This window comes from Leopardus geoffroyi, chromosome B2 (assembly GCF_018350155.1).
Source record: "Leopardus geoffroyi isolate Oge1 chromosome B2, O.geoffroyi_Oge1_pat1.0, whole genome shotgun sequence".
In the NCBI taxonomy this organism is placed as follows: domain Eukaryota; kingdom Metazoa; phylum Chordata; class Mammalia; order Carnivora; family Felidae; genus Leopardus; species Leopardus geoffroyi.
The window spans coordinates 35,018,589-35,032,570 of record NC_059332.1 but is presented as its reverse complement, the minus strand read 5'-3'; the positions used below and the strand labels follow the sequence as shown (position 1 = coordinate 35,032,570).

The 13,982-nt window shown below is 47.6% G+C and overlaps 1 protein-coding gene across 2 annotated transcripts in view; it reads right to left on the bottom strand.

The window, feature by feature from the left end:
• Positions 1-13,641, bottom strand: part of PNPLA1 (patatin like phospholipase domain containing 1) — a 49,375-nt gene extending 35,734 nt beyond the window's left edge. Inside the window, exon 1 of one of the 2 annotated variants that reach the window (XM_045500804.1) lies at positions 12,981-13,641. In XM_045500804.1, coding sequence (XP_045356760.1) covers positions 12,981-13,185 — 205 coding nt within the window. In that variant the 5' untranslated portion in view covers positions 13,186-13,641. The remainder of the gene's footprint in view (positions 1-12,980) is intronic. The other variant, XM_045500803.1, reaches the window with a different exon arrangement.
• Between the last annotated feature and the right edge of the window lie 341 nt (positions 13,642-13,982).

Sequence of the window (13,982 nt, the reverse complement as noted above, 5' to 3'; positions counted from 1 at the left end):
TGACTTCCTTCTCCCTCACTGTAATGGCTAAAGGATGTGCTCGCACTCCCAAGTTAGAGATGGGAAAACCGAAGGGGGAGGCAGGTCACTGGCCGGCCAAGGACCCACAGTGATGAGTGGCAGAGCCGGAAAGCCAGCCCCAACCTCCTCCTTCCTGGGAACCGCACTCTCCACCCCCCCACCCCCCCGGGGGTCTTGTTCCTCAACTGACCCAAGAAAGGAGTCACCAGGGCCAAGGTTCTCACAAAGTGGTCTTGTCCTCCCAGTACAGGCCCCTGAGGGCCAGTGGGCCCACCGCCTGGAACACACCTGGCCACCTGCCAATGACAATAACTTCAGCCTTGGCTCCAGGGCCCCAGGAGGCCTTTGGTCACTGTCATGGCAGGTGGGAGGGAGACCAGGACACCTGTAGTGGACTCCATCTCCGTGGAAGTGTCCTGCTGTGCCATGTATGTGGGGCAGGGTCCCTCTGGTGCTCTCATGTGCTCTGCAGGGGCCTTTGGAAGCCCACTTCCTGTGCAGGAGGACAGCGGGCCTTCCTTTCTGAGAATCAAGCACATTTGCTCCTCAGGGCTCTCAGCCTGGAACACTCTTTTCTCTGAGCTCACGTGGCTCCTCCTCCCTTCCTTCCACCTCAGAGAGGCCTCCCCCGACCAGTGCACCTGAAACCTCACCCTTTAATCCACCCTTTAATCGTTTGCCACACCCTGCTCCTGCTTTATTTTCTCCTTGGAGCATGCACGCTGATGTTTTTCTACGTGTTTGGTTATTCATGGCTTATTCCATCAAGACGAGGTCAGCTTCACGAGGGCAGACGGCTGTTTTGTTCACTGCTGGAACCTGGAATGAATCAATGACTGGTCTATTTTATCACTGCAATTCAGCCAGATCCTGGTCCTCAACTTCTTTGTCTGCACACTAAGTGGATTAGACTCAAACGGTGGCTTTCAAACTTAAAAATAAATAAATAAATAAATAAATAAATAAATCATTGGAACCTTCCTCTAAATGAAATGTTAAGAAGAATGGACAATAGCTGGAGTATACTTCAAAAAAAAAATTGTTTTTTAAACGTTCCTTTATATTTGAGAGACAGAGCCCAGTGGGGGAGGGGCAGAGAAAGAGGGGAAACACAGAATCTGAAGCAGGCTCCAGGCTCTGAGCTGTCCGTGCAGAGCCTGATGTGGGCTTGAACCCACAAACTGTGAGATCATGACCTGAGCTGAAGTCGGACACTCAACAGACCAAGCCAGCCAGGCGCTCCCGGGACTATACTTTCTTGAAGCTGGGGGGAGGTCCCAGGGCTTCTGTGTGTGTCCTCTCCCTGTTCCCTGGCTCTCCCTCCCCTCAACCTCCCCTATTCTCATAGATCGATGGGGTTCTTCGGAACACAGTTTGGAAAACATTGGCCAAAGCAAGGTCCACCTCCAACCAGTTACTTCCTCTCCCAAAGTCTAAATACAATCATCTGTAAAATGAAAAAGTTGGACTCACTGACCTTCCTTCTCTGAAATTCTAGTATTATAAGTCTAATCAGCTCCATAAATGCAGAAACTTATCTAAGAGTCAGGTAGACTCCAAGATAGAAATTGCAAAAACACGTTCAACGTCATGACTGCCAACAGCCAGCAATCATCGGGAGTTTATCAAGCATTTCTTGTTTGACAAGCAGTTTGTGGAGCCACGGGACTCATAAAATCTCAGATTGCTCAACCAGCTAGTTGATGAAACAAGACACAGCCCTCGAAACGAAATCATTAAGACCGTCTACCATCAAGTGCTAGAACAGGTAGACAGGTTCTATGGGCAAATGAGAGATCATGGAAAGAGATCCAGTGGGGTAAGATGGGAAGGTATCTTGGAAGAAGGTGACATCTCTCCAGAGAAAACCAGAAGGCCATTTTAGGTAGAGGGTGTAATGGCTGCTGTGTTGCACCGTCCGGGCCCTGTAGCAGGACTGAGGTTCTCACACCCTCAGCTGCCCGGAGGGCAGCCTACTGATGGTTCGGAGCTGAGGCCCTCCCAGCCAACAGAATGGACTTGGCCCGGTGGTTATGGAGTCAGGGTCTTGGTCCCAGGCTGAGACTGAGTTTTCCATCATTGCCATGTCTCCAGTTATGGTCGGTGTGGCAGAGACTGCTAATTGTCCCCACCATCCATTCTCCGCTTCTTCCTTGGGACTTGAACCTAACAGTTTTGAGCCAGACACGTGGCTTCCCAGAATAAAGTCTACATTTCCCAGTTTCCTTTGCAGTTAGATGTGGCCACGTGACTAAGTGCAGATCCATGGGATGTAAGGTGACATAATGTGTGTCACCTCCAAGGCCTGCCCTTAAAGAGAGGAGGTGTGCCCTCGGCTTTTCCTTCCCCACCTAGCTGGAATAAAGACATCATGGGGAGCCCTACTGGACTGTGGGCAGCACAATGGAAGGAAGCTTGGTCCTAACTCTGTGGAGCCACCACACTAGCTTTGGGAGGCTGGAGCGCAAAAGGTCACATAAGTGAGCAATGCTCTTCTGTCTTGCTGAAGCCTCTGCTATCCCAACCAAAGCAACTATAGTATCAACCCCTTAGTTGGCAAAGCTCATTCATGGGAACCACTGTGATTCCCAGAGCCAGGCTGTGGAGAGGGGAAGGCAGGCCTGATTCTCTCCCATTGTACAGCCACTGAGCTAAGCTCAAGATGGCTGGTCCAAGGTCACTCACTGCTGAGTGGATTCCTGGGCCCAGGGGGAAAGGAAGGGTTTAGACCTTGGGAAAGGAGAGAGTTTAGACCTTGGGATCACACCAGCTTTGGTTTGAACCCCACCTCCCTCCTTACTGAACCCTACCGTGAAAGACCAGGTGAAAACAACGTGCGTGGCAAGCTAGGCTGATGATCTGCCTCTAGGACATTTTGGTTCTCAGAATCCAGAGGGCCTGATGCTTAATCAGGTGCTCTTTCCCATGGGGATTCTGGCATCTGAGGTAAGGGCTATTCTCTGGCTGTGGGAGCAAGAAGGAAATCAGGATTCACTCTCAGGGGAAGTGATGTCTGTGGTAGGCCTTGGAGGATGGGGAGACGTTACGTGGGGAGAGAAGAAGGGACGGCATTCCTCAGAGAGGGAACAGCTGGAGCAAAAGCACAGGGATATGACTCATCCTGAGACTCCATACCGTGGGACTGAAAAGAAAAGCTCCCAATCCTAGCCCTGGTCCAGAGTCCCACCCTTTTAATATTTTATTTAGTGGTTTGGGGGTTTGGAGCGGTGGGGGCTGGGGCAGAGGTTGGGGGTTCAGAAGGCAGCATGACAGTGCTTGGAAAATAATTACTTAAAAAACATTTTTTAAGTTTGTTTATTTGTTTTGAGAGGGAGAGAGAAAGAGAGAGAGAGACTCTGAGCGGGGGGGGGGGCAGGGAGAGGGAGAGGGAGAATCCCAAGCAGGCTCTACACGCTGCCAGAGCAGAGCCCAACGTGGGGCTCAAACTCACAAACTGAGATCATGACCTGAGCCGAAACCAAGAATCAGATGCTTAGCCAATGGAGCCACCCGGGTGCCCCAGGAAGATAATTACTTTTAGAGGACAAAACAAAGTCACCTGATGAGCTCATGGTCCCTCCTCTCACCCACTAGGAGATGCTGCGTAAAGCCACTGAAGCAGATGCCTGCCCCCACAGTCTGTGCTGTGTGAGCAGATCGACCCGCCTCCGTGCCCCTGGGCTTCCTCAGACTCACAGTCTTTCTCTGCACAGAGATACGTGGTCTGAGACGTTCATGTGAAAAACAAAGCCTGGTGAGGCTACATGCAACTTACAAAACAAAACAAAGCTGGGTGGGGAGGCTCTGGATGAAACCCAGGTTGTAAATGCTGATAACTATTGAAGTTACAGGATGGGTTCTTGGCGGGGGGGGGGGGGGGGGGGGGGGGTGAGTGTCCATGATATTGTCCTATCTCCAACATGTTTGAAATTTTTTTTGTTAAAAAAGTTATGAATAAGTTTTTTTAATGTACGTGTATTTTTATAGCAGCATTATTCATAATAGCCCAAAGTAAAAACACCCAAATGTATATTACCTGGTGAATACATAAATAAATAAAACGTGTTATATCCACACAATGGAATATTGGATAAGAGAAAGAATGAAACAACTACACATGCGACAATATGGACGCATTTGAAAACATTCTGCTAAATGAAAGAAGCCAAATACAAAAGACCACGCATTGTGTGAGTCCGTTGATAGGAAATGTCCAGAATAGACAAATCTACAGAGACAGAAAGTAGATTAGCGGTTGCCAGGCACTTGGAGGGGGGCGCGGGGTGGTGGTAGTGTAGGAATTCAGAGGTGACAACTAAGGGATATTGGGTTTCCTTTGGAGATAACTAAAATGTTCTAGAATGGATGGAAATTGAATGGGAAAAGCCATTCCCCGTTAATAATCGGACAGAGAATTTTCATTAGGCCAGTACTGTGATGGGCATTTTACAGGTTTCCATACGAAATGCTCCAGCCATTTCCACTGCCTCCTGGTCAGACATTCACAGAGTCTTAGGGAGGTAGTTTTCCAAAGTTCACTGGGTCTCAATCCTGGCTGCACACTGGAATCCCCTGGGAGTTGGATAGACACTGGTGCCTGGGTTCCGCCCCTGCCCCGGGAGGATGGTGATTTAATTTGCTTTAGGCAGTGAGCATTAAAAAAATTTTTGTTAATGTTTGTTTTTATTTTTGAGAAAAAGAGAGAGAGAGACAGAGCACAAACCGGAGAGGGGGAGAAAGAGGGAGACACAGAATCCGAAGCAGGCTCCAGGCACTGAGCTGTCATTACAGAACCCCACACGGGGCTCAAACTCAAACCGAGAGATCAGGACCTGAGCTGAAGTTGCACGCTTAACCGACTGAGCCACCCCAGGCGCCCCATGGGCAGCGGGCATTTTAAAAGCTCCCCGGGTGATCTGAATGTGCAGTTGAGGGGAAGACTGTTTTAATGACTAGAAGAGAATATTGAAATTATGACATTAGAGTATGGCATTCTATCATTTTTTTTTTTTTTTTTTTTTTAGAATTACGTGTACATGAGATTATAACATAAACAGTATTTCTCCCTGTGCATTTCAGTCTGGGAATCTGGAGACCTTGGGTCTACAGGTCATCTCTGTGACTGCACCAAACAAAGGGGACCCACGGGAGCAGCGATCGGGCAGGCAGGTGGGTCTCTCAGAGGGCTCGTGCTCCCTTCTTCCGGAGCGGCCCTTTCCCATCTTGGACAACTCTTGCTGAGCCCAAAGCCGCTTCTCTGACACTTGCACGTGGCCCCTGACCTCAGCCAACCTGCACCATTCACCACTCCCTGGAGGTATCCCCTCCCCCCCCCCCCCCCCCCCCCCCCCCCCCCCGCCCTGCTGTGTTACTGTTGTGATGCAATTTGAGGTCCTCACAGGAAGCCCGGCTCCTGCCCAACCTATCCCCTACCTATGGAACTTCTCCTCACCATTTTCTTTTCTTTTCTTTTCTTTTTTTTTTTTTTAATTTTTTTTAACGTTTTATTTATTTTTGAGACAGAGAGAGACAGAGCATGAACAGGGGAGGGTCAGCGAGAGGGAGACACAGAATCTGAAACAGGCTCCAGGCTCTGAGCTATCAGCACAGAGCCTGACGCGGGGCTCGAACTCACCGACCGCAAGATCATGACCTGAGCTGAAGTTGGCAGCTTAACAGACTGAGCCACCCAGGCGCCCCCACCATTTTCTTTTTTAATGTTTGTTTTTGAGAGAGCACAAGAGGAGGAGAGGCTGAGAGAGAATCCGAAGAGGGTTCTGAGCTGACAGCAGAGAGCCCGATGTGGGGCTTGAACTCATGAACCATGAGGTCATGGCCTGAGCCGAAGCAGGACACTCAACAGACTGAGTCACCCAGGCGCCTCTCTCCTCACCTTTCAGACACCACCTCAGATGCCACTTCCACGAGGCATCTCTGGAGACGTTGCCCCCTTCCTGCACACCTATGCCTTTGAATTTTCTGACATTCAGCTGGAACTCTCCTGTGTTATACCTACCTGCTGGCTGCCCTTAGGTCCGAGTAGACTATAAATAAGTTCCTTGAGGGTGAAGGCAGAGTTTCATTTTATGTTATATGTCTGTGTCCTCTGTAGAGCCTAGCATAGGCTCAGCAAACACTTGTTGAATGAATGAATGAATGAATGAACATAGACTTTTACTGCATCACTAATGAAAACCAGGCACTGTGCTAAGTGGTTTTACAAACATTTTCACGTACCCCAAATCGGTCCTATCACAGAGCTTGGCACACATTTCCAGAAGATGGACCCCCTGCTGCCTCGGCTTTCCCAGGAACAAAACATACAATCTTGGGGCAGAAAGCACAGGCTGGCAACAAGAGGAGGGAATGTGACCCGGAGGAGAGAGGCCCCGCGTGCCACATGTTGAAGAATTTTCTAAAAGAGAGACAAACCTCAGGGACCCCTGAGTGGCTCTGCTGGTAAAGCATCTAAATCTTGGTTTCAGCTCCAGTCATGATCTCACGGTGTGCGGGTTCAAGCCCTCCGCTGAGCCCCCCCATCGAGCCTGGCAACGGCAGCATGGACCCAACGGCAGCTTGGGATTCTCTCTCTCTCCCTCTCTCTCTGTCCTTCCTCTGCTCGTGTTCTCTCTCCCTGTCTCAAAAATAAACTCACACACACAAAAAAATAAAAATAAAGAGAGACAAACCTCTGGTTACATGGTGATACAGTGATTATTTGCACCTAAAATATGAAATCATCTACCAACAGACTTTTGGAACTGTTCAGAATGTTCTCACGTTTGCTCAAAACCAGCTCAATACGTCAAAACAGTCAACCCTCCTTTATATCAGCAATAATCAATTAGATTAGAAAATGCCATAGGAAGAAAGAACCTGTATTTCACAGAAACAAAAACTAATAAATTCAATAAAGACATACACAATCCTTATTGAATGGCATTAAAGGCCAGAAGAAAGAGAGAGAGACTATATTTACAAATGGGAAGGTATAATTTCAGTTAAAATCCCAACAGAGCTTTTCCCAAGGGGAAAAGCGGGGTCAAGAATAACAGAGGCAATATTTGAAGAAGAAATTGGAAGAGGAGCAGAGGAGGAGAGGCGTTGCCGTATATAATAAGGCTACAGTGATGAAAACAGTGAGATGTAGTGCAGAAATGCACAAATTCACCAGTGGGAGAGAAGAGAGACGCCAGGGACAGACTCTTGAGAGTCCGAAGCTTGAGTAAGCCAGAGGCAGCATCTCAAACCAGTGTGAAGAGGGTTGACTGTAAATGGTGTGGAGAAATTGCTTCTCACACGGCAAAACAATGAGAAACTGATTTCTCCCTCAAACCAGCCACAAAATAGAATTAAGGATTTTTTTAATGGATTAACGAAGAGCAAAAACCTTCAGAACTTTTGGAAGGAAATGTAGAAGAAACCATTGTAACAAAGTAAAGATATTAAAACAGAAATTATAAGAGGCAAAGTTTGAAACATTTGTGTTAAAAGTGACATTTTCTGAACGACAAAAGACATCCTAAAATAAAAAGACAAGCCACGGAGTGGAATAAAAGGGCTGTAATGTCTAACCGGCACATGAATTCGTGGGCTGACTGTGTAAAGAACATCGACTGCAAGTTAAAGAGAACAAGATGATGGTAGGGAAAAAAAAAAAAAAAAAAAACAGGAAAAGCTCACAAGCAGGCAGGTAAGTCACAGAAGAGGGCACACTAGTGGGCAGGAAATACACAGAGATGTTTAACATTACGACCAATCAGGATATGACAATTAAGCAAAATAAAATGTGATATATTTTCACATGCATTAGATTGACTTAAAACTTTGAGGTCTGACAATACCAGGAATTGATGACATTGTGGGAAACTTAGAACTCGCACATGCTGCTGGAGAATGATTTAGTCAAGTCTGGTAACGTTAATGGGAATGCATGTCCTAGAGAAACATTCGATGTGGGCATGAGAGACACAAAGAAGGGTGTTCACTGACGTGTTTATAACACAAACTTGACTGTTCCATCAACGGAATGGCTAAGCGAGCCATGATATACTCTTAATGGAATATATACGGAGAGAGGTAAAGATGCTCAAAGAAAGGAGTCCTCAGGTAAAGATGCTCAGGAAATGGAGTCCTCCTTCTTGTTCTGCTTCTAACTGATGATGGGATGTTGCACAAGTCCCTTGTCTCTCTTTCTTGAATGCTCTCCCCAGATATTCTCACAGCTGGCTCCCTCACCGGCTCCAGGTCCGTGCACAAATTCAACCTGCTCAGACAGACTTCCCTGACCCCAGGATCCACACAACCGACGTCTGTACTCCCTGATGTTGCTTTGTCAAGAAGAAGCATATTTCTGGGGTGCCTGTGTGGCTCAGTCGGTTACGTGTCCAACTTTGGCTCAGGTCATGATCTCACGGTTAATGAGTTTGAGCTCTGTGTCGGGCTCTCTGCTGTCAGTGCAGAGCCCCCTTCGGATCTTGTCTCCCTCTCTCTCTGCCCCTCCCACACTCCCTCTCTTTCTCTCTCTCTCTCTCTCTCAAAAATAAATAAACATTTAAAAACAACAACAACAACAACAAAAAGAAGCATAGTGGTTTAAAAAATGAGTGTGCATAATAATGAAGCAACAGAAAGACAAATAAAGAAACTGATCCCATTCACAATTGCACCAAGAAGCATAAAATACCTAGGAATAAATCTAACCAAAGATGTAAAACCTCTGTATGCTGAAAACTATAGAAAGCTTATGAAGGAAATTGAAGAAGATATAAAGAAATGGAAAAACATTCCGTGCTCATGGATTGGAAGAATAAATATTGTCAAAATGTCAATACTACCCAAAGCTATCTACACATTCAATGCAATCCCAATCAAAATTGCACCAGCATTCTTCTTGAAACTAGAACAAGCAATCCTAAAATTCATATGGAACCACAAAAGGCCCCGAATAGCCAAAGTAATTTTGAAGAAGAAGACCAAAGCAGGAGGCATCACAATCCCAGACTTCAGCCTCTACTACAAAGCTGTCATCATCAAGACAGCATGGTATTGGCACAAGAACAGACACATAGACCAATGGAATAGAATAGAAACCCCAGAACTAGACCCACAAACGTATGGCCAACTAATCTTTGACAAAGCAGGAAAGAACATCCAATGGAAAAAAGACAGTCTCTTCAACAAATGGTGCTGGGAGAACTGGACAGCAACATGCAGTAGATTGAAACTAGACCACTTTCTCACACCATTCACAAAAATAAACTCAAAATGGATAAAGGACCTGAATGTGAGACAGGAAGCCATCAAAACCCTAGAGGAGAAAGCAGGAAAAGACCTCTTTGACCTCAGCTGTAGCAGTTTCTTACTTGACACATCCCCAAAGGCAAGGGAATTAAAAGCAAAAATGGGGGCGCCTGGGTGGCGCAGTTGGTTAAGCGTCCGACTTCAGCCAGGTCACAATCTCGTGGTCCGTGAGTTCGAGCCCCGCTCTGAGCCATCAGCTCAGAGCCTGGAGCCTGTTTCCGATTCTGTGTCTCCCTCTCTCTCTGCCCCTCCCCCGTTCATGCTCTGTCTCTCTCTGTCCCCAAAATAAATAAACGTTGAAAAAAAAATTTAAAAGCAAAAATGAACTACTGGGACCTTATGAAGATAAAAAGCTTCTGCACAGCAAAGGAAACAACCAACAAAACTAAAAGGCAACCAACGGAATGGGAAAAGATATTTGCAAATGACATATCGGACAAAGGGCTAGTATCCAAAATCTATAAAGAGCTCACCAAACTCCACACCCGAAAAACAAATAGCCCAGTGAAGAAATGGGCAGAAAACATGAATAGACACTTCTCTAAAGAAGACATCCAGATGGCCAACGGGCACATGAAAAGATGCTCAACGTCGCTCCTTATCAGGGAAATACAAATCAAAACCACACTCAGATATCACCTCACGCCAGTCAGAGTGGCCAAAATGAACAAATCAGGAGACTATAGATGCTGGAGAGGATGTGGAGAAACGGGAACCCTCTTGCACTGTTGGTGGGAATGAAAACTGGTGCAGCTGCTCTGGAAAACAGTGTGGAGGTTCCTCAAAAAATTAAAAATAGACCTCCCCTATGACCCAGCAATAGCACTGCTAGGAATTTACCCAAGGGATACAGGAGTGCTGATGCATAGGGGCACTTGGACCCCAATGTTTATAGCAGCACTCTCAACAATAGCCAAATTATGGAAAGAGCCTAAATGACTATCATCTGATGAATGGATAAAGAAATTGTGGTTTCTATACACAATGGAGTACTACGTGGCAATGAGCAAGAATGAAATATGGCCCTTTGTAGCAACATGGATGGAACTGGAGAGTGTTATGCTAAGTGAAATAAGCCATACAGAGAAAGACAGATACCATATGTTTTCACTCTTATGTGGATCCTGAGAAGCTTAACAGAAACCCATGGGGGAGGGGAAGGGGAAAAAAAAAAAAAAAAGAGGTTAGAGTGGGAGAGAGCCAAAGCATAAGAGACTCTTAAAAACTGAGAACAAACTGAGGGTTGATGGGGGGTGGGAGGGAGGGGTGGGTGGGGGATGGGTATTGAGGGGGACACCTTTTGGGATGAGCACTGGGTGTTGTATGGAACCCAGTTTGACAATAAATTTCATATACTGAAAAAAAAAAAAGAAAATTTCCATTTTCTTTAGGTAAATAGTCAGTAGTGGAATACCAGATCATAGAGTATTTCTACTTGTCAAATCACTTTGTTTTATACCTGAAACCAATGTAACAGTGTGTGTTAACTATACTTCAATTAAAAGAAAAAAGGAAAAAAAAAAGACGAGTGTGCAGTTGTTGGGTCAGAGTGGGTTCTAATCCCAGCTGTACCAACTACTGCTTGTATCACCTTAGGCAAGTTAGTTAAGCTTCCCGTGACTCGGTTTCCTCCTCTGTAAATGGAGATAATAATAGTTTTCACCTCAGAGGGCTGTTGTGACGACTGAGTGGGTTGATATGCCAAAGACTTAGAACGGTGCCTGATATAAAGGAAGTGCTAGTAAATTACACGGCAGTTAACTTGAATGAAGACGACTGGAATGCCGTGAGATAATAAACCTCACAAACATGCTGCTGAATGACGAGGGTAAGTCCCACATGCACCTCACTCCTCCTTGAACTGCTCTCCTGATTGAAATGAATGAGTTCTGACAAGTCCTTGAATGCCAGAGGACGGAAACACCACTTACTCTCCCAGACGGTGTATTTTAAGAAGTTGCAATAAAGATATGACGAGGGTGGGAGCAACAGAGCAGGTGAGTGGCACAGATACACAGAAAGGGACAGAATCCCAGAGGCAGGATGTCTCCAAGGGCAGGAATTCTGTGACTATCAGACGAGGGAGTGGGGGCTCTCACCCAGCCGCTTTTTGAAGGCTTGTTTTTACAATAGCCAAATTATGGAAGCAGCCCAAGGGTTCACCTATTGATGAATGGATAATTACTCAGCCATAACAAAGAAGGAAATCTTGCCATTTGTAACGACATGGATGGACTTTGAAAGTATAATGTTAAGTGAAAGACGTCAGTCAGAGACAGACAAATACCATGATTTCACTTCTATGTGGACTTTAAGAAACAAAACAAACAAACAAGGAGAAAAAGAGACAAACCAAAACACAGACTCTTAACTATAGAGAACAAACTGATGGTTACCAGAGGGGAGGAGGGTGGGGGGATTAAAGAGCACACTTACCATGACGAGCCCCGGGTAATGTAGAGAATTATTGAATTGTTGTATTGTACACCTGAAACTAATGTGACATTCTCTGTGAACTATACTGGGATGTAAAATTTTTTAAATGAGAAAAAAAAAAAAAAGATCTAGAAGGATCTAAGCAGAGCCCTTAGCACTGGCTACAGGAGGGAGGCTTAAAAAAAAAATAAACAACAAAAAAATTCCATTTACTTTTGCATTGTTCGAGTTTTGTGCAGTGAGAAAGAGTTAATTGCTTGTGAAATACTAGAAAGAAAAAGTGATTTGCCCATAAGAGGTCCTCAGTAGATGGGCGTTACTATTATTCTTTACAAGGAAGACAGACAGACTTCTCAGCAAGCACAGAGGTGCCCAGGAGGGGAAGGCAGTCCAGCCGGCATGCTTTCCTCACACAATGCAGCTGGGCCTTCTATGAGGCTCACTGGCTCTACCTTCAAAGTGTATCCTGAACTCATTCATACTGTCCTCATCACCCAGCCACCTGCTGTGCTCATCCCTCGTTAGACACAACCGTGGTCTCCCTGTTGCTGCCCTTCCCCCTCCGACTCACTCTGCCCAGCAGCTGAGTGAGGTTCCTTAAAAACCCCAGCCGGGTTGGGGCGCCTGGGTGGCTCAGTCTGTTGAGCGTCTGGCTGCGGCTCAGGTCATGATCTTGCAGTTTGTGGGTTCGAGCCAGCTCGGAGCCTGGAGCCTGTTTCAGATTCTGTGTCTCCCTCTCTCTCTGCTCCTCCCCCACTCATGCTCTGTCTCTCTCTCTCTCTCTCCTTCAAAAATAAATAAAAACATTAAAAAAAACCCAGCCGGTCGCTGATGCTTACCAAGCAAGCAGTTCCCGTGTGCCAGACTCTGTGATAAACCGGTCCCTCTAGCTCAGTTAATCCTTTAGCGACACTGGGAACTCGGTACAAGATAGAATTTCCACCTTACAGAGGCGGAAACAGAGGCACAGAGAATTCAGTAGTTTGCCCCAAGTTCGTGGCGTCACGGGTGCACCATCTGACCCCTGCCTGCCTCTCCAGCCTTGACCCCCTCCTCCTCGCCCCTACTCCCTGGCCCCCTGGCTGCTCCTCCACCTGGAACGTTCTTACCCCCATCTTCAAACGACCTGTGCTCTCATATCACTCGGGTCCCTGTTTGAATGCCGCCTTCTCCGAAAGGGCTCAGAAGTTCCCCCAGGGAACCCAGAACCAAGGCCTTACCCATTTCAATCCCGCAGATGACCAGGGCCGCAATCACTGCCCCCGCCGACGTCCCGGCAAAGCGATGGGTCGTTTCCAGCATCCGGGGGGCCAAGTCTCGAAGGGCATCCACGGCCCCGGCCTGGTAGAAGGAGAGAAACCCACTGCCGGAGAAGGAGATGGAATGAGGAGTGTCTGGGTCCCCCTTGAACACCTGTTCTTCCATCTCCTTGGCCCCTCAGTGCTTGCCTCTGGCTGCTGTCCTACTGGAAGCTTCCCTGCCGGCCCGGAGCCTAGAGTGGGGCCGTCTCTCCCGGGTCGGCTGGGACGCTCACGGGCGGCTCAGGCAGCCACCGCCTGGGCTTGTCGGGCTCCTCCGGGAGGCAGTCCCAAAGGCTGGTACAAGGTCTCGGGCCGAGGGGCAGAAGGCACCCCGAATGTGCGAGCGGCGTCCTGGACCTCCGAGCGCGCCTCTGGCTTCATTGTGTGGCTAGGTTCATCTCTGGCACAGACTCCTCAGCCCTTGTCCCGTGCTGCGTTCAGCTAGCAGACCGGCAACTGCCACCAGGGCCATCCCAAAGAGGCAGGCACTGCTCAGCTCTCAGCCCAGGAGGCTTCACACACTGAGTTGCAAAACCTCCACTGACGGTTATCATAGGGTGTCTCTGACACGCTGCGGCAGCAAAGGAATTATGTGTTGGCCTCCCTCCAAGAGGATGGTGTCCCCTCCCCGACAGGGGCAGGGCCGGCAGGTTGGCTATGGTCTTTGAGGGGGACCCACTCACTCTACCCGTGCCCCCCGACAGCATCGCCCCTCCCCAGGCTCCTTCTCCAGGCTCTACGGGCCCCGCAAGGTGTGTTACACAATTGTTTTGATTTGCTCTTATGCAAGACCGTGTGTGTTTGTTCACGTGTTAGGACTGGCCACGGGCAAAATTGTAAAGGAAGAGAAGTCAGGCTTCAGGGCCCCACCCATCACCACCTCACCATCTCTCCCCACCTTTCCTCTCCAGCCCTACACTG